Source organism: Mesoplodon bidens (genome assembly GCF_964165515.1).
Source record: "Mesoplodon bidens genome assembly, chromosome: 3".
Taxonomy (NCBI): domain Eukaryota; kingdom Metazoa; phylum Chordata; class Mammalia; order Artiodactyla; family Ziphiidae; genus Mesoplodon; species Mesoplodon bidens.
Window position 1 is genome coordinate 129,138,298 of NC_138178.1, and position 24,795 is coordinate 129,163,092.

The 24,795-nt window shown below is 38.1% G+C and overlaps 1 protein-coding gene across 1 annotated transcript; it reads left to right on the plus strand.

The window, feature by feature from the left end:
- Window positions 1-7,056: 7,056 nt before the first annotated feature.
- On the plus strand, window positions 7,057-20,360 carry TMX1 (thioredoxin related transmembrane protein 1). The gene is made up of 8 exons (XM_081229072.1): window positions 7,057-7,307; window positions 10,262-10,377; window positions 11,733-11,778; window positions 13,579-13,707; window positions 15,910-15,955; window positions 16,054-16,155; window positions 16,271-16,337; window positions 19,423-20,360. Exons 1-8 carry the CDS (start codon window positions 7,156-7,158, stop codon window positions 19,602-19,604), a joined length of 840 nt encoding a protein of 279 aa, XP_081085198.1. The 5' UTR covers window positions 7,057-7,155; the 3' UTR covers window positions 19,605-20,360.
- Window positions 20,361-24,795: the final 4,435 nt, after the last annotated feature.

The window sequence follows — 24,795 nt, forward strand, 5'->3', positions numbered from 1 at the left end:
CTAAGTTACTCTATAATATTGCTGCCTCGGCATACGTTTTGTGTGACCCAGCAGCCTGCAGGAGCACTGAACTAACTCTAGCCCCTCTTGTGAGTGTATGCCCTAGATAACAGCCCCGAGGGTCACAAGTAAATGTAAGTTACTGATATGACTCCCCCAGTGGCCCTTGTGATTAACTGTCCCCCTCATCCTCTCAGGGGCTTCGCTCTGTGCACTCCTTAGATAAGACCCCTGAGAAGCTTACTAAAACCCTGCTCTTTTTGGTTTGAATTGCCCAGGAACCCCAAAGCACTCCACCCACTGACCCTAAGAGAGGCATGTGCCCCAAGTCCTGCTTCTCTCTGCCTGCACCCTGCCTCACCCTCCCTGTGTGGGCCCTCAAGGCATGCTGTATACTTCCTTCAGGACTTGTGAGTAATAAACTTCTCTATTCAATTTCCCTGGTGGTCTTTTGTTGGAAGGCAGCTATCCATCTGACACCCCAGGGCTCTAATAACAAGTGTTAATTTAACAAAATCATAGCAAGTGGCTCTACTAATATCTGACAAAATAGACTGTAAAACAAAGAATGTTGCTAGATATAAAGAGGGAAGTTTTATAAGAGTCAATTCATCAGAACTATACAACAATTATTAAGATATATAAAACAGAGCCCCAAAATACATGAAATACAAACTATCAGAATTGAAGAGACAATAGTTGGAGACTTCTATACCCCTCTTTCAATAATAGAACACTTAGGCAGAAGGTCAGCAAGGAATTAAAAGACTTGAACAACATTATACACCACCTAGACCTAATAGACATCTATAGAGCACTCTGCCCAACAACAGAAAAATGCAAATTCTTCTCAAGGGTTGGAACATTCTCTGGAATAGACCATATGCTAGGCCATAAACCAAGTGTCAATAAATTAGAAAGAACTGAAATCACAGAAAGTATGCTCTTTGATCACAATAGAGTGAAATTAGAAATTAATAACAAAGAAATTTGGGAAATTCACAAATATATGGAAATAAACAACACACATTATTTCTAAATAACAGACAAAGAGGATATCAAAAGAGAAATTAGTAAATACTATGACATGAATGAAATGAGGGCCACAACATAACAAACATAACAAAAGTTATGGGATGTAGCTGAAGAAGTGTTTAGAGGAAACTAAGTGGTTCAAAACCTACATTAAGAAAAGAAGAACATTGCAAATCAATAACCTAGTCTTCTACTTTAAAATACTTTAGGGGGAGAGGGAAAGCACACTAAATCCAAATCATGCAAAAAGAAAAAAGTAATGAAAGAGAGAATAAAAAAACAATAGAGAAAACCAATAAAACTAAAAGTCTGTTCTTTGAAAAGATCAACAAAATTGACAAATCTTTAGCTAAACTGACCAAGAAAAAAGAGAGAAGAGTCACATTGCTAAAATTAGGAATGAAAGAAGAGACATTAATATTGACCTTACAAATATAAAAAGGATTATAAGGGAATACTATGACCACTTGTAGGCCAACAAATTAGATAACTTAAATGAAATAGACATATTCCTAGAAAGACACAAACTACCAAAACGGATTCAAGAAGAAATAGAAAATCTGAATAAATCTAAAAGAGATTGGATATCCACAAAGAAAAGCCCAGCTCCAGATGACTGTACTGCAGAATTCTACCAAACATTTAAAGAAGACGACAGAAGAAATTCTTCACGAATACTTCCAATAATAGAAAAGGAGGGAACACTGTTCAACTCATTTAATGAAACTAGTATTATCCTGATAACAAAATGAGATAAAGACATCACAAGAAAACTACAGACTAGTATCTCTTATGAATACAAATATAAAAATCCTCAACAAAATACTAGCAAACTGAATCTAGCAATATAGAAAAAAAACTAAACACTGTAACTGTAATAGGGAATAACAGATCTGACTCCATATTGGATCTGTTTCTTTTACTTTAACCTTTGTATTGTATTGCTTTTGCTATAATACAAGTTAATCACTAAAGGGATGTTGCCTATAGCTTAAAGTATACATAACGGCCCATTTCCAGGTACCCTGCCGCCCATGCCTGAACGTCAAGCAAAAATACCTTTGTTTAAGTTCACAGGAAACATCCTGAGCAGGCTCACCTCTGAATTGCTGCAGGAAAGAAGATTACCACATCTCCTCCGGAGTCTAGCTGGAACCAGGAAATACTGCAACAACTTATTGTGTATTACCTTTTTTACTTTACCTCCTCATCTCCCCCTCTTTGTTTATAAAAGAAGCTAGCATCCAAACCCAGGCAAGATGGTTCTTTGGGGCACTAGTCCACTGTCTTCTCAGTCTGCTGGCTTTCCAAATAAAGTCACTATTCTGTGCCCCAACAATTCATCTCTAGGTTTACTGGCCTGTCATATGGTGAGCAGTATGTAAGGTTGGTTTAACATTCAAAAGTCAATTAATAAATGATACCAATGGAATAAAGGACAGAGACTACTTGATGATCTTAATAAATGCAGAAAAAGCATGTGATAAAATTAAACATTCTTTCAGGATACACAACCACCTAGGAACAGAAGGAAACTTCCTCAACCTTATAAAGGGCATCTATGAAAAACCCACACTCACATCATACTAATAATAAAAGACTAAATGCTTCCCCCCTAAGAACAGGAACAAGACAAGGATATCTACTCTTGCCACTTCTATTCAACATTGTACTGGAGGTCTAGCCAGGGAAATTAGGTGAGAGAATTAAATAGAAGGCATCCAAATTGGAAACAAAGAAGTAAAACTATCTCTACTTGTAGATCACATAATCTTGTATACAAAAAATCCTCAGGAATCCACTAAAAATTATCTAGTAATTTTTAGAACTAATAAACACATTCAGCAAAGCTGCAGGATACAGATAAATACCAAATTCTACTGTAATTCTATACAGCAGAAATGAACAAAACAAAAATGATATGAAGAAAACAATTCCATTCACATTAGCATCAAAAAGAATAAATACTTAAGAATAAATTTAATAAAAGAGGTGCAAAACTTAGAATTTGAAAACTATAAAACATTGCTGAAAAAAATTAAGAAGACCCAAATAAATGACAAGACTTCCCATGTTCATGGGCTGGAAGCCTTACTATTGTTAAAAGAGCAATACTCCCCAATTTGTTCTACAGATTGAATGCATTCTCTTGCAAAATCCCCACATACTTTTTAATAGAAATTGACAAGCTGATTTTAAAATTTATATGGAAAATCAAGGGTCCCGGTATAGGTAAAATAAGCTTGAAAAAGAACATAGTTGGAAGACTCATACTTCCGAATTTCAAAACTAAAGTAACAAAGAGAGTGTGCTATTGGTATCAAGAGAGATACACAGATCAGTGGAATAGAACTGAAAAGTCAGGGGGAAAATAACCCCCCTCGAACATCTATGGCCAAATGATTTTTGACAAGGGTGCCAAGACCATTCCATGGTGAAAGAATAGTCTTTTCAACAAATGGTGTTGGGACAACTGGCTATCCACATGCTATGGAATGAAGTTGGACCCTCTATCCCACACCATACATAAAAATTAACTCAAAATGGATCAAAGACACAAATGTATGAGCTAAAACTATAAAACTCTTAGATAAAAAACATCAGTTACCCTGGATTGGGCAATAGTCAGTTTCCTAGATACTACACCACAAGCATTTCCATTTCAAGGTGTGTACCCAGGGGAAATGAGAACATTATGTCCCTGCAAAAACTTGTGAATGTTGATAGTAGCATTACTCATAAACAGCCAAAGAGCAGAACAAATGTCCATCAGCTGATGAATGGATAAACAGATACATTCATAAAATGGAATGTGACTCAGCAATAAACAGAAATGAAGTACTGATACATGCTACAACATGTACAAACTTTGATTATGCTAAATAAAAGAAGTTAGTCACAAAGGACCATGTATTAAAATATTCCCTTTAAAATGGTCATGAAGAACCTAGGGGCAAGATGGGAATAAAGACCCAGACCTACTAGAGAATGGACTTGAGGATATGGGGAGGGGGAAGGGTAAGCTGTGACAAAGTGAGAGAGTGGCATGGACATATATACACTACCAAACGTAAAATAGATAGCTAGTGGGAAGCAGCCGCAGACCACAGGGAGATCAGCTCAGTGCTTTGTGACCACCTAGAGGAGTGGGATAGGGAGGGTGGGAGGGAGGGAGATGCAAGAGGGAAGAGATATGGGAACATATGTATATGTATAACTGATTCACTTTGTTATAAAGCAGAAACTAACACACCATTGTAAAGCAATTATACTCCAATAAAGATGTTAAAAAATAATAATAAAGTACTGATGGCCTAGTGATATTAGAAAAAAAAAAAAAGGAGTGATGTGAAGACCGGTGAGGAAGTAGTGTAGGCAGAGGGAACAGCTAATGCAAATTCTCTAGTGTGAGAATGAATTTGATGTATTCAGAGACCCCCTGGAGTGTAGCAGGGTAGGGAGGAGGAGAGCCAGTACTACACGAGGTAGCAGTTAGGCAGATGTCAGATCATGTAGGACTTTTTAAGTCATAGTAATGAGTTTAAGGAGTTTGGCTTTAATGTTTAGTGCAGTGGGAACTTCTTGGAGGGTTTTAAGGAGAAATTGCTAGATCTTATTTAGAGAAGCAAGAGAGAGGACACAGGGTGATCAGTTAGGAATCTACTATTGTCGAGGCAAGAGATGATAGAAACTTGGACTAGGGTATTGGCTGTGGAGATGGAAATTACAGAAGGCAGAGTTCATGGGACTTGCTGATGGAGTACATGAAGAGGGGGTGAAAAGAGAGAACAATAATGAAGAATTAAAATGTAAATTTTTGTCTTGAGCAACCAGATGGACCTTAGGGCTCTCAACTGAGATGGAAAACCAGGAGACGGAGAATCAAGAATTTTATTTTTTGATCCTGTTATGTTTAAGCTACCTATTAGATATCCAAGAGATGTCCAGCCACGGGTTGAATATTGTTAAAAAAGAAATAACAGTCTTAAAATGGAGTCATTTGCCCCCCATGAGTGCAAATCCAGACTTAAAGAAGAGGCAATCTCATGATAAAACCCTTGCCAGTTCTCCTCTCCTAAAAAGGCCTAAAAAATAATTTTCTTTTGCTAATAACTCCCTTACCTCACCCTTCTTCCTATAAAAGCCTTCCATTTTGTATAACCTCTAGGAGAGCCTTTCTAGTTGCTAGATGGGATGCTGCCTGATTCATGAATCACTGAATGAAGACAATGAGCTCTTTTTTTTTTAAGATTTTTTTTTTGATGTTGACCATTTTTAAAGTCTTTATTGAATTTGTTGCAATATTGCTTGTTTTTTGTTTTGATATTTGGGCCACGAGCATGTGGGATCTTAGCCCCCCAACCAGGGATCGAACTTGCACCCCCTGCATTGGAAGCGAAGTCCAAGACAATCAGATCTTTAAATTTACTTGGTTGACTTTTGTTTTTTAAGCACATACATGTCTGAAGTTCCCAAAAGGTCAGGGCTGGAACGACAGGCATATTGATAGCTTTTAAAGCCAGGATTGAGGTTATCTGGAGGAGCATATGGATATGAAGAGGAGAGGGCCAGTACAGCATCCTGGGGAAAGCCAATGTCTGGAAGTCAAGTACGGGAGGATGGCCAAGAATTTCAGAAGGAGCAGCTAGTCAGGAAGGAGAAAAAAAAGCAAGTGAGGCACCACACTGTGCCTTTCAGGAAGGGTGTGGTGACAGAATGCTGCTGGCAGTCAAGTAAAAATAATGTTAACACGCAGATTACTAGTGTCCTAGAAGGGGCCTTTCAGCGAAGGGGTGGGGAAATCAGCCAACTGGATTGAGTTTAGGAGAGAATGTGAAGTGAGGAGGTGTAATGGCAACTATTTTCATTTGACTGATTAATACTTTCTAAAGACAGTGCACATTTTGATTTGCATTTGTATTTACAAATGCTTGAGGAAAAAAGCCCTTAAATATTCGTTACAAGCCTGCGTCTTGTTCCATTTTGAATTTCTGATTTAGCATCTCTGTAACTACTGCATTACAAAAAACTGAGGGATCATATACATCCTAAGTGCACTAAACACGTACAGCTCAATGTTTTTTTTGTTTTCCTGGGTTTTTTTTTTTGTTTGTTTTTGCAGTACGCGGGCCTCTCACTGTTGTGGCCTCTCCTGTTGCGGAGCACAGGCTCCGGACGCGCAGGTTCAGCGGCCATGGCTCACGGGCCCAGCCGCTCTGCGGCACGTGGGATCTTCCCGAACTGGGGCACGAACCCGTGTCCCCTGCATTGGCAGGCGGATTCTCAACCACTGCGCCACCAGGGAAGCCCCTGTGTTTTTTTTCATTAAAATAATTTTTATTGGAGTATAGTTCTTTACAATGTTGTGTTAGTTTCTGCTGTACAGCAAAGTGAATCAGCTATAAGTATACATAGATCCCCTCTTTTTTTGGATTTCCTTCCCATTTAAGTCACCGCAGAGCACTGAGTAGAGTTCCCTGAGCTATACAATCGCAATGGTTTTTTAGGTATGCGTACACCTGTGTAAGCATTGTTCAGACCAAGATACAGAATACAAAGTGAACCCATAAGGTTCTCTTGTACCGCTTTACAGTCTATAATCCCCCAGAAGTAAACCAATATTCGGACTCATACAAACATCCATTAGCTTCCCAACAAAAATTTTCAAAGGAAACAAAAGAAAACTGACGGGCATTTAACTGGAAACTGCTTTAGTGTAAACTTACCTACTGCCTTCATTAAGTATAAATGCCAATCATTCGGCGCCAAAATCCTGAGGCAAATTTTTAAGCCGTTCCTCTCCGAAGTCACGCCCCCCTTTCTATACCACGCCCTCCGTTCACTCTTCCTCCAAAACGGATTTGAGCGTAGCAGAAGACAGGACAAGAGACCCCTTTTTTGTCATGCGCACTAGGGAACAGGAGCGCCCCCTTTTTCTCTGCTCCACCATCCCACTAGGACCTGGCTTCGTCATGCGCACTGAGAATTCTTAAGGCGCGCGCGCGCGCGAGCGCCGCCGCGCTCATGCGCACGAGCTGATCAGCCCGCGCGGGCGGAAGTGTGGAGCCGCTGCACGGAGTGAGGGCTACCGCGCTTGCTGTGGGTGGGCGAGCGGCCGACATGGCGCCCTCCGGGAGTCTCAGGATCCCTGTGGCAGTGCTGCTGCTCTTGCTTTGGGGGGCTCCCTGGACCCACGGGCGGCGGAGCGACGTGCGGATCATCACGGACGAAAACTGGAGAGAGTTGCTGGAAGGAGAGTGGATGATAGAATTGTGAGTGTGGGGCGGTGGTCTCGGGGCACCCTCGGTGGGCCGGGGTCCTAGTTCCAAGTCTGGACCCCCGATTTCATCCCCGTTCGTCTCATGCGAGTCTCAGACTCCCCGGGACTGCGACTCTGAGGCGCGGGGCGGGAGCCCCCGACTCCTCGCGATCCCCTAACTCCTCTTGGAAGCCTCCGCAGCCTTGGTCCCACCCCCTCCTCGTTTCTGACCAGGGGATACTCTGTTAAGTTTCTTCTAAAGTGTGCACCCTAGTTCGGTTGCTAGGACTGAGGTGCGCCTGTGAGGTTACGTTCAGCTTTGAATTCTCTTTCTTCATGGCTTTGGGGTTGAGGGTGGTTGGTCTGTCTAGTTCCTTATACAATTATTTATTTTGGAATGAGTCTTCACAGACTTACAGACTTATTTCACCAAACTCTACAAAGGAGGAAGCTGAGTGAACCTCTCCTTTCTTTTTGTCTCATTATCCTTAAAAAGTAGTCCACTTACAGTGTTAGAATTTGAGACTCTTTTAGCTTATTTTAAATGTTATTTTATGGATTAGGCATATTTTTATTTTAAATGCCAAGTAAATTCAAGTTGCGTTATTTAAACATCTGCGTTCCCTTTATCATTTGTTGTTGTTGTTGTTTTCTTTGCCCACGTTTCATTTTTCTTTTGGGTGTGTGTTTTTGCAAAGTACTGAATGTCTTGGGTTATTACTCTTATGCCTCTCCAAATGGTATTGCATTAAAAAATTAATGTATGAGTGTGATTATAAACTCTTAAAAGAGCGTCAGGTCGTCATTTATTGTTCAGATAAAACCATGTGTCTGTGGTGATTCCGTTATAATAACGTCCCTTCTGCATCGGTAGATAATAAACTGTCTGCCTTTGCTTTAGTCACTAAATTGGTGGTGGTGTTGACGGTGGTGGCAGTATTATTAGTGGTACTAGTCATTATTCATTAGTAAAAAACACCATTACTGACTGTTAACTGTGTACTAAACACTTCTAAGCTCTTTACATACGTTATCATATTTAATTCTTTACAAATTCTATAAGATAGGTATTATTTCCCGCATTTTACACATGAGAGACATATCTAAAAGCTTTAATTAATATGTCCAGGTATTGCCATAGTGGCTTTCTTTTTGTCTCCAGAAACTAACACAGAGTAGACATGCAGATGTTGTTAGAATAACCCCCTTCCTTAACAGGGTTCAGGCGGCTGTTTTTCTGGGTGGTTGGGTTGCCAGTTAAGGAGGGAGGTGGAGGTGGACATCCCCAAGGGAGAACCCAGAAGGTCACATCAGTAACTCCTGAGTCATAAAGTCAAACAAGGCATAGAACATCTATATGCAGGATACAATAGGGGGAGTGTTTATATAGTATGCATATAATCTGTAACTCAGTGAAATGAATTTTCAGGCACCGTTAAAGATGCAGGGGAGAGGAAATATAACCAGGGACAGCATTTGGGTTTCATTGTCCTCAGTACCTTGTTTTAGATTGTGCCCATAAAATATTCACAGTTTCATAAACAATGTGTTGAGCAGTTGTGATTATGAACTTTTATGCAAATTAAGTCAAGTATTACTCGAGGAGATTTTTATTAACTCATTTGATCAAACTATATCAATACAGCAGTCAGAAGTGAAGTATTTAGGGATTTGAATTAGAGCATCTGTATGAAATTAAGAGCATACCCTAGTGTATTTTTCCCCTAGCCTACTGAATATGAAGTTGTCTCTAAAAAGCACCGAAGAAACAAAAGGAACTTGAAAAAGGATCTAGTATTTCTAATGATAGTCTGCTCTTATTACAAGTTAGTCATCTGCGTTAAATCTGCCCTGATCAGGAGTTATGTTACAGAGATATTTTCATTGTAATTCAATTTATTGTTACGGACTTTGGCTTTTGTGTATGGTACTAGTCTTGTTCCACAATGCATATTACTTTTAGGAATTTTATTTTCATAAAAGAAGTCAAGAAAATAGAATGAAGTACAGAAACTGTACTCTTGTGTTTAACAGGTACAGGCATTATTCTTCCTGCTTCCATTAAAAAAAAACTGAGGTATAAAGCAGAAACTAACACACCATTGTAAAGCAATTATACTCCAATAAAGATGTAAAGAAAAAAAAATAACTCGAATCTCGTAAACTTTGAAATCAACTCAATAAACTTAAAATAATTATAGTCACATGAAAAAAAACTGAGGTAAATTATGAGATAATATACAATAAAACGGGAAAAATCAAATCCTAGGGAAGATTCAAGGCCTTTTAAGACTGAATACCAGAAGAGTAATTAAAATGCTAATATGCTTGGCCACAGATTTATAAACCCGAGATTGACCAAGGTCTGGGCAGAGAATTTCATTTGGCCTGCCTAGTGTTTGTGTCTGGGTTAAGTTTTGAGGTAGCATTTTTACATAAAAATGCAGATTTTCAGCTCCTTTTAAATTAGAATAGCCTGCTGCACTCAGCCAGCTGTCCTGGACCTGTCAAGCTAAGTAGTGTTTCCTTCCTTAAGATGAGGCACATGTTTCCTGTTCACCACAGCCATGGGTGCTTCCTCATTTTTTACTAGCACCTTGGCACTTGTGACTCCTGCACATACCATTGTTAAAACTGATGAACTCCAAATTTGGCTTTGAGCTTTCTGCCCACCTTATAATAAGAGAAATCCAAAGGTTTTTAAAGAGCTGTTTTGCACTTGAAAAAGGCCTTGTGTCTTAAAAACTTATTCTCAGAATTAATTTTCTGTGATTAGCATTATCAATTCATAGTTCTTGACTTCCAGAGTGTTCAACTCACACTTAAAACCTTTTCATCTTCACAAAATTAACCACTTTGCTATCTTGTTTTTAGTATAAAATATTCCTCACAAGTTACACATTTTAGAATTTTTGTCCCAATATGATCATATTAGAGTGTTTAACTTTTTAAAAAACTATTTCTTAGTTATGCTCCATGGTGTCCTGCTTGTCAGAATCTTCAACCAGAATGGGAAGGTTTTGCCGAATGGGGAGAAGATCTTGAGGTTAATGTTGCAAAAGTAGATGTCACAGAGCAGCCAGGTACTGTATGTCTGTGGTTAATTTTGTTTCGTTGCAGATTGGGATGATCTGTTGGTCTGTTTTCCACATTGCATGTTGCATGATCTTAACTCCACCTTTCACTAGTTTTTAAAAACAGAACTGTCTTCAGCTGGTTAGGCTGACTTACCCACCTCCCTGATGGGGGCTCAGTGTGAACTGCCACAAAAAGTGGATTCCCTGGTTGGGTATGGCAGCTTATTTCTTTTCTGTATTGCTCTAAGGGACCTTGGAGACATCTCCCTCCCCCAACTCTTCCCTCACATAACTGCCTGTGATCTTTTTTCCTTTGCATCTCAGGCCCCAGACTAGTATGTAAGACGTCTGTGAGAAGCCCTAGAACATTGTGGCTCAGGTGGACATGGGTAAACCCAGCATTTGCATCTGTACCAAGCTTCAGAATAAGGAGCATGTGGTTGAGGTTCTTTGTAGAGTCAAGGTCACAGTCATTCCCTGTGTGTGAGTTGTCTAAGTCTCTGCAATTGGTTTTCAGATTTAATCCGTTAACTGTGATTTGAGGACATTGGCTGTTAATTACAAAGCCCTCATGGTTGTGGCCTCCTGACTTGGCCCCCTGGAGAAGCGTCAGGCCCTGCCCTTACAGATGCTTCTTCTTACCTGTTCTTGGTCACAGTAAACCTGGATTCTTGATTCTGCCCCTATCCCAGATGGTAATAATTGCTAATATTTGGTGAGCACTTACTGTTATTGGTACTGCTCCAAGTGCTTTGCATTTATTATGTAGTCCTTACACAACGTTGTGGGATAGATAATATCCCCGTTTTACAGATCATAAAACTGAGTCATAGGTTGGTTCTTAATTATTTTAGTGTTTAACACATGGTTGATAATGTTAGCTGATGTTGTTATTGCCCACCTTTTGGAAGATTCATAATATTTTCCATTTTTAACAATACCTTAGAAACTCTGTGTTTGTTTTTTGATTATCAAATGCAGTTTCATTTGATTTTAGACCTAAGACCACAGTTATATTGTGCTGTCCCATGACTCATTGCTAGTAATCTTATAGTAGTATAATTGACCAAATGTTTATACATATATATTCACAAATGTCTTCAATATTCAGATTTTACATACTTTTAAATGGAGATAATGTATAGTAGTTTTTTTTTCAGTTGCTTTAAGTACGTAATTGGAATTTCTTTCAATGTTTATATTACAGAGCTCAACTATTTTTAGGTATAATTTCATATTCTTTGCCTATTAGTATTCAAGTAATTCAGAGTCAGCTTTTAAGTAGTAAGTGATTGGCCCATATAAAACCTGCTGTGTGTTCTTTCTTGTATTTATTTCTAATCTTTCTTTATCATTTGTAGGACTAAGTGGACGATTTATCATAACTGCTCTTCCTACTGTTTATCAGTAAGTATTTGAAGATTCTGTAGTTATGAAAGATGCATCATAGTGTAATCAGAATAGTAGACCTCTAGCCTAGATCATGTTTAAAGAGCATTATATTCAGTAAGTTTACTAGAAGGCTTACTTTGCTTAGTGCTCTCCTAGGTGCCTTTAGATAGATGAATGATGCATGAAACAATCTGTGATCCCAAAGATTTGTAATTGTTTTAGAAGATGATGTGCACGAGAAATGGTGTGATACCATTCAGCTAGTAAGTGATTATGAGTGCAGAGTTGTGGTAAGTACTGTAGGAAATTTGGTAAGGGAAAAAAATCACTGCTTTGGACTGGTTCCTGGAGGATATGGGGTTTAAACTCAACTTTGGAGGTAGCATTTTCAAGAGTGAAGAGTGAGCATTCTATCCTGAGAACAGTCTCATAAACAGTTACAATTAGGAGCATGGTATGTTCAAACATTAGCTATTAGAAAGTGCCGTAGCTCAGCCTTGGGGACAGTGGTAGGTGAAATGGTTGTTAAGTCAGAATAAACAAGATTATGTAGTCTTCAGTGTCGGGTTTTTTAGTTTGTCTTTATCTTCTGAACTGTCCATAAGACATCTTAAATCTCTGTATCTGCCCTGAACCTTAATGTTCATCTAGCTGGTGGGTTGAATGCCAGGAGGCACTTCTCTCCTTCCCTTAAAAGTTACAAAAACAAGAAGTCGGCGGTTCTGTGTGTATCTTGATTTTCCTTGTCTTTTTTTCATGTTTGTGTCTGTTTCCTGTACCTTTTTATTTGCCACTACTCCCTTTGTGTATGTTTAAATGTCTCTTCTCTGTCTCTGTAAGTGCTTCTCTCCGTTTTTACTCAGTCCTTTTCTCCACATGCCCCTTAACTGGCTAGTCAGTCTCCCCCTTGTCTCAACACCCCCTGAAATTTTCTGGAATTTCCTGCCTTTTTCTTTTAGTAACGTTGTTTATCATGCCCATTCCCCTATTTTCTGCCTGCTGAAATCCTACCTATCCTTCAAAAACAGCTCAAATGTCATTTTCTCCACAAAACTTTGGGTTTTTGAGTGGGGGCTTCCTTGTTGTCTTTGGCTCTGGATGGATAAATGATCCTCTAATCTTACTGTAGGTAGTGGGGAGCTATGGAAAGTTTTTGTGCTTAAGTGATAAAAATTGAAGTGTTAATTGAGTAGAGTTAGACTGGCAGTATTATTTAAGGTAGTTTAGAAATGGTGAAGATGTGGGAACAGGGAGAGCACTTACGGTCCTATGACAGAGCTCCATGCATTAGGAATGGGAAGGAGGAGGTGGGTGTCAGGAAGAACGCAAAGCCGAATGTCACTGCATTAGATGCCTCCAGCGACTTAAAGCATGATGGCTGTGAATGTTCTTTAACAATAGCTAATAAATAATAAATTTCAGACGTGATTCTAACCACTTTTTCATGAAGTCATCTCTTTAACTTGTATTGTGGCTTAAAAGTAATTTTCTGAGATATATCTACATACTGCATTTCTTTTTCTCCCCAGTTTTTTATTGAGACATAATTGACATATAACTACTTACTGTGTTTCATAGTTTTATTATTTGGAATAGTAACAATAACAGTCTTAAGACTTACGATTGTTTAAAAATATAACCTCAGTGTTTAATTAAATTTAGGGCTAAGATGTCAAGGTAAGTAATTAGTGTAATTTACTACTTTTGCATTGCTGATGATTTTAAAGATTAGGATTGTAAAATGAGGTTATAGAAATAGCAAAACAAAGTTTATTTATTTGGTGCTGATTAATATTTACTTGTGATCTTCTTTAGTTGTAAAAATGGTGAATTTAGGCGCTATCAGGGCCCAAGGACTAAGAAGGATTTCATAAACTTTATAAGTGAAAAAGAGTGGAAGAGTATTGAACCTGTTTCATCATGGGTTGGTCCAGGTTCTGTTTTGTAAGTATGAGGGGTTTTTCTCTTACTTATTTCAGGAGTAATTGGGACATATATTTCATGTAAATAAAGCATATTTACTTAGTTTTAATTCTAGGACTCTTAAGATATGTTCAGATTTACTATGTGATATTTTCAGTTTGACTTTATCTTCTAAGTCCAGTGGATACTGTGATCCTTGTTAATGTAGAAGGAGGCATTCTATAGAATTAAACTGAAAGCCTTTTAAGGAATATTTTAGCTCTGTAAATATGGTCATTTGTATCATCAAAAACTAATAAATCCCCCTAAGAGTGTGAGCGATATAATGGGTAAAACTATCATTTGAGGGGTTTTTTGTTTTGTTTTTTAAATTATTTATTTATTTATTTGGCTGTGCCAGGTCTTAGTTGTGGCGTGTGGAATCTTTAGTTGAGGCATACAGGCTCTTAGTTGCGACACACGGGATCTAGTTCCCTGACCAGGGATCGAATCTGGGCCCCCTGCATTGGGAGTGCAGAGTTTTAACCACTGGACCACCAGGGAAGTCCCTATCATTTGAGCTTAGCATTTGGATGAGAAGCCTCAACCATATACCTACTCATGCTACCTTTAGATTTCAGTTCTTGATTTAATGTGATAGAATTATTCCACCTGTCTGATAGCTTTTTGTACGAATAGTGTGGATGAACAATGAGCCTAATGACATGACTAACCACTGAGCTTTATATGTAGGTAGAGGGTACATTTCTCCATAGAAGCTCGCTATGGAGCAGTAGGATTGGGCATAACTAGCACATTTTCTGAACCGTTCTTGGGGAGCAAGGCCTCACGGGTCATTTGAGAGACCTCTGGGAATACTGAGTTTTGCTGAGGCCACCATGGACTCATCCTGGTGTGGCTAAGCTGTCTCTTCCTGTCCTCTTACCACACTTGCCTTTGGAGGATGGAGAGTATAAGCGATAATGCTCTGGATCTGGGAGTGGGGGCATGATCAACCCTAAGCAGTATTTTGAAAAAGAAAGTTCATCTTTAGGACCTTTTCCTTACACCTCTGAATTGAACTGTCAGAATTCCCCCACTGAGCCACCATGCCCAACCCAAATAAGGCACCTGCTCTTCCTGATAGAATCTAATTAGCACAGACTACAGTGAGACAACACAGTGATTCATGTTTCAGTTCCTTGTCCCTATTCCCATTTTGTGTTTTAAAGAACAGAAGCAACATGGTTAATGTACCTGTCTGTGTTGGACTCAAAATGTAACTGATTTTTGTTTGAAATCTCATGTCATAAATGATTCTTCCCCTCTCTGGTCGAGGAAGTGGGGGTTGCTTGTAAGTGTCCGCTGACTCCTCCAGACAGCAGTCCGTACCTTTTTTATTGGTAGACTGAGTAAGAGGTGCTCCCAGGGTCAGCTTGGCAGGTTCACCCACGCAGCGATCGGTGTTTGGATTAGGCCATCCTGCACGCAGGACCTCTGGCTTGTGTGTGAATTAGTTCATGTGTTAGTGGCCCCACTTCTGCTAGAGAGAACCCACAAAGCTAAGTTTTGGAGCAGGCCTCTTTTCTAACTGCCCATCAAAGCTACTTGGGTTTAATTATGTGAAAATTGTTATTTTTACTTTTACTGTTTTACTTATATGGTAACTTAGCATTTATTTCTTGTGTAATTATTTTGTATATCATTAAACTATATCAAACTAATGCTGTTGTAAGTTTAATTTTAATACAAAAGTAGAGTAATTCTTAGGTGGGAAGGATCAACTCAGCAAGTGCTCCCAGTCTTCCTTCAGGCTCCCTTCTCTACTTCTTTGGAGGATTTTAAGGGTGAATAAGAGTTGCCATTTGCTTACAGTGTGCCTAACTTCAAACCAGTTTGTTCCATAGAGCTTCTAACCTGTACTCAAGGTATATTGGAGAAATCATCAGGTGAAAGGTTATAGTCAAAACAATAGGAGAAAAGGAAAAAAAAATGATCAAGTGTTTTGTTTATGAGGATATCACATAGTGGCAAAAATTCAAAAACTGTTAATTTCCATTAACAAGCCTTCTTATTATGGGCTTGAAATCACTGATGTATCACTAATCTTGAGTAACATCAGCAATAAAATCTGTTGTGTTGGGGAAATTATAGAGTAAAAAATAGAAGATATAGGTAACACACATGTATTCTACTTCAAAGCTGTGTATCTGATTCAGTTTTTCACTTGTCTCTTTATTTTAGGATGAGTAGTATGTCAGCACTCTTTCAGCTGTCTATGTGGATCAGGGTATGAGCTAAAATTTTATTTCTATTTTAAACATTTTGATACTGTCCCTTTTTAATAAATGACCATGTTTTTAGTTTATTTTTTTCTTTTGATTTTAGACTTACCATAACTATTTTATTGAAGACCTTGGATTACCGATTTGGGGATCATATACAGTGTTTGCTTTAGCAACTCTGCTTTCGGGACTATTATTAGGACTTGTAAGCACTTCATTTTCGGAGTACTGGGAAGAAAAATATTTTAGAATTTCATAATTCAATATAGTTTTACCAGCTTTATATTGTACATTCATATTTCTTATGTTTATTTTTGCAGTGCATGATATTTGTGGCAGATTGCCTGTGTCCTTCAAAAAGGCGCAGACCACAGCCATACCCTTCCAGTAAGTATATTTTTATTCACTATAATCCCACTGATTTCTGTAATAAACACAATCATACATAAAACAGGTTGCCTTTCTAGCTTAGGTTTCTAAATATGGAGTGGTGGGGGAAGGGGGATGTATATTTCATGTAAGAATGACAGCCCATTGGATTTAGAAACATAGGGGGTTTTTTTTGTTTTTATAGTGTGGAGAATTTTAACACTGCATATAACTTATAGATATTTGATAACCATTGACCTGATGTCAATTTGTTTGAAAACTCCATGATATTCATGGATCCATTTGAATATACTTGGGTCAAAAAAAGTTGAATATATTCCACTCTTGAAGTCTTTTCATTGGTATAGTGACCCCATTTGAAGCTTTTTCTTTGTATGCTGCTCAAGACTAAGTTTCTCTGTTAGGTTATTGGGAAAAGCAAATCCTGTAGCTGCTTGAGGATTCTCATTGCCACTGTATTTTACTACACGATGGGTTTATAGAATTAGAATATTCACTGCTGTTTATCTTAATATGATTACCTACCAATCATTTATTTTATTTTATTTATTTATTTATTTATTTTTTTGCGGTACGCGGGCCTCTCACTGCTGTGGCCTCTTCTATTGCGGAGCACAGGCTCCGGACGCGCAGGCTCAGTGGCCATGGCTCACGGGCCCAGCCGCTCCATGGCATGTGGGATCTTCCCGGACCGGGGCACGAACCCGTGTCCCCTGTATCGGCAGGCGGACTCTCAACCACTGCGCCACCAGGGAAGCCCCAATCATTTATTTTTAATCTTGAAAATTATACTGTTATGAAGGCCCTCTTATTTGCTCTTTGTAAAGAGCTTTCACTTTCTGTCGTCCCATTTGCTTTTCAGCAGCTCTTTAAAGTAGACTGCATAAGTGATACTCTTCCCATTTTGTGGTTGAGGAAACTAAAGCTCAGAGAGATGAACTGTGTTTCCAAGTTCACACAGAAATGACAGAGCTGAGAGTAGAACCTAAACCAGACTTTTGGCCTGACATTTCTGTTCTGTTGCATTTTGTGACTTAGGACTTAAACTGAGGTCAAAACTCCTGAAATGAAATCAGTGGAGATTGCATTTACAGTATTCCTTGTCTGTCAAACAACTGATAGGGTTTTTTAAAAAATTTCTTAGATAGTTGCATTGATGCTAAGAAGGACACAGTTAGGGGAGGGAATAATTTTATCCACCAAGGGCCACTGACCTGTAGGAAAAAATATAATAAGCACAGATTACTTAAAAGACAGTTAAGTCAGTGAATGTACATTTTATATTTATTTTGCTTCAAAAACCTTAAGCCTTGGCGCTTCCCTGGTGGCACAGTGGTTGAGAGTCCGCCTGCCAACGCAGGGGACACGGGTTCGTGCCCCGGTCCGGGAGGATCCCACATGCTGCGGAGCAGCTGGGCCTGTGAGCCATGACCGCTGAGCCTGCAGTTCTGGAGACTGTGCTCTGCAACGGGAGAGGCCATGGCAGTGAGAGGCCCGCATACCGAACCTTAAGCCTAATAACAGATGTGTCTCTTAAGTAATCTGTGACACAACTGATACTAATCCATACTTTAATGTGATATTACCCCTTCTACAGCAGGCTACAGGATTTTTTTGAGTTGTTTTCCATTATGTGTGTTTGGCTTAGATTTTGAGTTGCTAGGAAAAGATCCAACTGAGTCTAACTTTAAGCAAAATCAGAATTTATTGGTTCACATAGTCAGGAAGCCTAAGGGCAGAGTTGATTGGATCCTGGGGCTCAATTGTTTTTATGTTTCTGAATTGCCCAGTTCTCTATGACTTTGCTCCATTTGGGCTCTTTTTAGTCCTGAGAATAGAATGACTATAGAAAGCTATAGCTCATAATCCCAGAGTAAGAAGGAAATATACTTCTCCCTGTACCCACGTTATCTTTTGGAAAAATTCTGGTGTATTGCACTTGTGTAGAGGGCTCACTTTTTGGAGCAGTCACTGTAAACCAGGGTTTCTCAACCTTGACACTATTGGTCTTTTGTGCTGGATAATTCTTAATCGTGATGGACTGTCTTTTGTACATTATTGAATGTTCAGTAGCATCCCCCTGGTTGCCAGTAGCACCACCCCTCTCTGTTGTAGCAACCAAAAATATCTTCAGACATAGCCAAGTGTTCCCTAGGAGGCAGAATCACCCCTAGTGGAGAACCACTGCTCTAAACTGTCGTTTGTGCTCACCACAGCCACCTGGGATGTGGCATAGGGAAGGGGTAACCCAACAGGAAAAGGGATGCTAGACAGACCAAACAACAGATTGTCCACTTTATGGTAATTCCTTCCCGTAATTTCTCCTACGTTGCACCCCCATGTTCTTCTTCCCACTCCATTCTGGGTTGCCTAGGATTAGGGACGGTTTCGGATCACTGAACAAAGAAAAGCTCATTGGCCAAATTCTGTGTTCTGGATCTCAGTAACATGGTGTCTTCCAAGTTTAAGTTAACTAGCAACAGTTCCTATTAACAAAGGGAGGGGGGAATATGTGTGTGTGCATATTAAAAAATTGAGCTGTATACTTAAGATATGTATCTTATCTTATTTGTAATTACACCTTAATAAAATTACATATGTGGAGAAGTGGAAGCATCTTTATGAAACCACTTGAAAAAAAACATGGCTAGGAAAATAGCCTTCAACTTAAGTGTCTGATTCCTGTTCTCCTGGGAGCTGAAACAAGGGTGGTATTGAAGTTTGTCTTAGTATACTTCTTAGCTAGAAGATTTAATAGCAAGTTAATATAAGATAGTTATATTTAATGCAGTCTGTTTTCTTACAACATCCATATGCACAGCATTCTGGTTCATTAATTTCAGTTCAGTTTATGAATAGGTGGATAATAAGAATTAATCTGGTAAGTAAAATGGATCTTCCAAACCAGTTATTTTTACAGTATCACTTGTTCTTAAAGATAGCTTTTTCCTTTTGGAAATCCAAACATGATTGATAAATAAATGCCAAAGCAATTTATGGGCATATGAATTGTGTCTTGATTGTACTCTTAACACAACTCTAATACATCAACAAAAGAATATTTCTGGTTTTTATCTTTAAGAAAAATTATTACTAGAATCTTCTCAACCTCTGAAAAAAGTGGAGGAAGAACAAGAGGCTGATGAAGAAGATGTTTCAGAAGAGGAACCTGAAAGCAAAGAAGGAATAAACACAGACTTTGCACAGAATGCCATAAGACAACGTTCTGTGGCTCCTTCATTGGCCACAGATAAATCTAGTTAATTTGTACAAGTATATTCATATGATTTTGACAAAAACAGAAGATTGATCATTTCTTTTGGTTTGAAATGAACTGTGACTTGCTTGTACATTGCAGGGTTCAGTCTAGATTGTCATTAGGTTGAACAGTCTACCTTCAGAAAATAAAAGTAGCATTATTTGAAAAAACAGGATTTGAGAACAGTATGGTGGTTCAAACAGTTGTTTAATTTTTGAAAAATCTGGTGCCAAGCAATAAGATTTCTGTATGTTTGTTTCATAATAACCTTTTCAAGTCTGAGTTGAAAAATTACATTTCCCAAGTATTGCATTATTGAGGTATTTAAGGAGATTACTTTAGAGAAAAAGATTTCTCATTTGATACAATTTTTCTCAGTTTCACTGTGTGAAAAAAAGAACATATTTCCCATAAATGGGAACTTTGCCCACTGTCTCAAGAAATGTGTATTTCAGTGACAACTGTGAGGTCCTTTTAGAGGTAAAGTCCAAAATTTAGTCATAGCTTTAGAGTATGCAACTAATAAACGCTACCTTACTTTAGTTACAGTTTTCTACATATGATAATACAGTATATGTTTAGGAAGATTTTATAAGCCCATGGTGTTGTCTTGATTCCTATAAAAGGTTGGTTGCCTTTTGTTCTCCTCTGTTCAGTGTATGATTTGTATTTTTCTTACCATGAGTTACATTTTTCATTTTCCAAATTGGATAATTTCCTGGAAATGTTTTTCATGGTTTAATAAATTGTTTCAAACTGAAGTTTACTGAGGAATCCTTAAAAGTGAAGAGGCATCTACTGATAATTTAAAATCTTGGCTACTTGTTTCAGGGCTTCCCTGGTGGCGCAGTGGTTGAGAGTCTGCCTGCCAATGCAGGGGACACCGGTTCGTGCCCCAGTCCGGGAAGATCCCGCATGCCGCGGAGCGGCTGGGCCCGTGAGCCATGGCCACTGAGCCTGCGCGTCTGGAGCCTGTACTCTGCAACGGGAGAGGCCACAGCAGTGAGAGGCCCGCGTACCACAAAAAAAAAAAAAAAAAAAAAAAAAAACCAAATAAAATCTTGGCTACTTGTTTCAGATTTTACATCATGTTGAACCTCTACTTGAACTTTTTTTGGATGTGAAGGTGAACATTCCTGATTTTTATTTGATTTTGTGTAAAAGCCTTGGTATTTTACATTCTGAAAATTCACAGTAGCTTAATTTGATATAAAGTTAGCATTCTACTCAGGAAAAAGCATCTTGTAGTGTATGTTTTCAATGTATATTTGTCCTCATACAGAAAGTTCTTAATTGATTTTCCAAAGTCAATGTATGCTTGATGTCTTAAACTCATAAAAGTCTTATGTTTTTGAAAAGACAAACTCCGTATTCTACTGTACTTTCTGTTGTGTGGTATTTCACAGGTGGGTATCAGCAAGGTGGGACATTTAATATATTTTTACTCCTTGAAGAGTTTAAGAATAGAGTTTTCACCTTACAGCAAAAGAGGGCGTGGGCGGACATGTGCGGCGGCAGTAGAGAACTGTGTTAGCTACAATAAGGGGAAAAAGCATAAGTATTTAGAATGGATCACCTCTCCATTATGGTAATAGACAATTTCTGTAATGTCCCCTTTCATCTAGGTTCTGCTGCTGTGTGAATCCATTAGACTTACAATATCATAATGTACAACAGTTTTCTTTAAAGGCCTTTCCTTTAGAATATTAAATATTCTACCATTGAAGAGTTTGGATGTGTAATTTTGTGATGCTTTAGAAAAATAAGCACAAAATAAACTTTTCTAAGCACTTCACTGAAGCTGAAGGCAAGTGTGATTTCTAGTTGCATATTTAACGATGCTTAATTAATTTGCATTTAACAGTGTTCAAGTGAATATTTGTGTCACTGTATATACTTGATATGTGTAATCAAAAGGCTAGAGTCATACACATCTGTTTCTGTCACTTGAGATGATAGGTGCTGCTTGTTAATTAAGAGTTCTATTTTTCTAGTCTTATATACATGACAATATATTTTAAAGTTTTTAAGTGATTAAAAACAATATATACAGAAGACTACAAGTAGGCTGAACATGTAGAGACTTGATATTTCAGAAAAGAGATGATCTTGTGTGTCTTCAGGATTGTCACTGCAGACATCTGAATAATCAATTTTCTGTCACACCAGAGGCTTACAGAAACTATATTGGGATCATTTTACCTTTAACAGACCCCTTTTGTTTCTGCATTGGTTTAAAGGGGCTCCACATGGCAGCTTAGCAACAGATCGTCTAGGAGGGAATAAGGTGCATCCTGGAGAATGCTGCTCCCCACACCGCCTCAGTCATTCAGCTCCACCACTAAAGTATTGAAATCTCATCACTCCACTAGAAAATGCAGTATTCTACCACGTATTGCCTAAATACTTAAATGAGCAAGACAGTTTTAATGAAGGTTCCATGGGGAACATTTTTCATTCATTGAGTATTGGAGCTGTGCTATTTTCCTGTAATAATTCATTTAGTCTGACTACAGTATATGATATCTGAGCATTGCATGTCATTTAGGTGAACAGGCTCAGATAGCTATGGCAGAAATGGGTACAGTTTGAAACCACAAGATTTCAAATCATGCTTTTTTTTTTCAGCATGAGTATTGCAAATTTAGCAATTTATATATGAAATTATAATATAAATTTAAAAATTTCACTCTTATCAGAATATTGCAATAAATACTATTCAGAAATACCAGAATTCAGTACTTGCAGTCTTGTGTTTTGGGTACTGCATAAAGAATCGAGGGTATTACCATAAATGATGCTTTTGAAAGCAGTTTTCTCTCTAATCAGTTGTGTTCTTATTGAGCCCGAGGCATAAAAAGGCATAGTGCTGGACTTGTGATTAGATAAACATTTTTGAATGAACATTTTAACTCATTTTAAAGTTACCTAGGCTATTGATTCATTGCATAATTTAAGTTATAATTCTTTCGATAATTTTTTTCCCAAGCTTTACTGAGGTATGATTGACAAATTACTTTTGATGTGGGTCTTTTATTAATCATAATTGTTTTGGGTTGGAATTTAAATGAGTGGTCATACCGAGTATAATTGTGTAATTCTAAAAGTAAATTTTAAATTGAATATCCTACTTGCAGATTTAGATATGTTGATATTTCATATCCAGCAACTTTTGCACCTGTTATAGAGCCATTGAAATTAGAAAAACATAAGTTTAAGTTGGAACTTTGATACTCTATAATAAGATTCAGTTACATACTTGAACTAAACATCTAAAATGTTCCTTCTCCTTTAATGATTTTTTAATTTTGATTCATTCATTACAAATGGTGATAATATCAGTACTGTATTGTGGCCACTAATGAAATCCGCTGTCCTTTCCTTTTTACCCATTTGGCTATGTGTGACATTACTTATAAGCCTGTTCTCATTGTAGTATCACAGCTCAGACTGGTTGTATCCTGAAAATGAAAATATAAGAAGTCAGTTGAGCACATAGAGGTTTGATTTATCTGAAACTTCTTTTAAATCTAAGCATAATTGAGAGAGTCATGTTTTAAATTTATTGAAAATATGTTGATACTTCACTTGGAAGAATAACTTAAGTAATTAAGTGGTTTTTTAAACTTCCTAAGCTTCAGTGCTTTACTAAAGCATGTAGTAGAAAGAAGGTTGCTAGTGGGTTAGAATGTATCAACTCAAGTACTTAGGAAGTTTCAACATATTGCTACCAAGGCATTCCTAAGAAATCTTCTCTAAACTTTAGTCTTTCTGTTTCCACAGAATCAAGTATATATTTGGTTGGAAATTGTAAATGCTCTTAACCCTATCTCTCCAGCCCCAACCCAACTAATGCTCCTGAAACTACTTTAACAAATGAACTGTTGTTCTCTGAGCCTGCCTCATTCCAGCTGTTGGTTCAAGAGTCAGCTCAAATCCTGTGAGTCCTTTCTGGCCCACAGTCATTTATTTCAGAAAGAAACTATTTTGTGGGTTTTTACCATTCTCTGGCAGTTAAACATATACTATCTTGTAATATTTCTTCTCTTGCATTTATTATACCAATTAACTGACATGGAGCAACCACAATACATCTCTAGGCCTCGATTTGTGAGTAAAGTGGTTTCTGAGGTTCTCTACCTTCAACAAGATAAACATTGCTCTCATCTGTTGTCTCGAAAAGCTGACTGTCAACTCTTTGAGGCCTGGAACTTATCGTTAGTTTGATACGAAGTGTAGTGTTGGCAGAGGTCAAGGGACCTGGCTTCAAATCTTGTCTCCACCCCGACCAGGAATGCAACTGCCGCCTCTCTGGACATTGATTTTCATATTTATGAAATGAGGGTAAGTTGAGTAGTCTAGTGTTCAGATAAATGACTTTGGGGAAATTCTTGAAATGAACATTAAAGTTATTTGTAACTTTAGCTTCCTGGGCAAGTTTCCTAGAATATTAATGCGTTGTGAAGGAAGACACTCAAATAGTAAAGCTATTAATGTTGACAGTAAGCTGTGTGAGTGTCACTAGGAACTCACTTGGGTCCTCAGTCTACTGAGATGGGGGAGCAAGAAAAGAAAAACTCTTCTGCCTTTACTCTCATGGTAAGCACTGATGTCATCCTTCACACCAGAACTCAGATTTCAAGTTCTGCATTTTTTTGCAGCCCTGTGCTTCAGGGCAAGCTTGACTCCATCCTCACTTACTAGGGGCAAGTTTAAATCCTATTTTATGTGGATTTTGTGTTTAGTATGCAAAATCTTACATGTCATTTTGACAGTAACTTGAGTCTTCTCCTGAGAACGGGAGCAGTGTAAATTTGAAGGTGGTAAGAAAGAATTATTTTGCCATTTTGTCCCCTTTGAGGAGGAGGAAGTAAAGGCTGAGGTATGTTTATGTCTTCTGAAATATGTGGGTTCTTTTTTTAATCTATTTTTTGTTTATTGTCAAGATTAAATGAGATAATGTATGTGAAAATGCAGTTATAACTTAGCATGTGCAAACAGCTCAATATGGAATGTTTCTTAATCTAATGTTTATGAAAGGGGATTTCAGTTGAATAACCCTGCTGCTTAACAGACTATGTAACTTGCATTGTAATTTGAGCTATTTTTGAAGGGTTTTTTTTGCAGACCTGCAAAGAGTATGATTACTTTGTTGATATGATTTTTGTTTGTTTTGCCGTACGCGGGGCCACTGTT

Coding starts and splice junctions, on each gene's coding strand:
- TMX1 (XM_081229072.1), top strand. CDS start 7,156: ATGGCGCCCTCCGGGAGTCTCAGGATCCCTGTGGCAGTGCTGCTGCTC. Junction 13,708..15,909: donor GTTGGTCCAGGTTCTGTTTT/GTAAGTATGAGG, acceptor TCTTTATTTTAG/GATGAGTAGTATGTCAGCAC. Junction 16,338..19,422: donor ACCACAGCCATACCCTTCCA/GTAAGTATATTT, acceptor TTTATCTTTAAG/AAAAATTATTACTAGAATCT.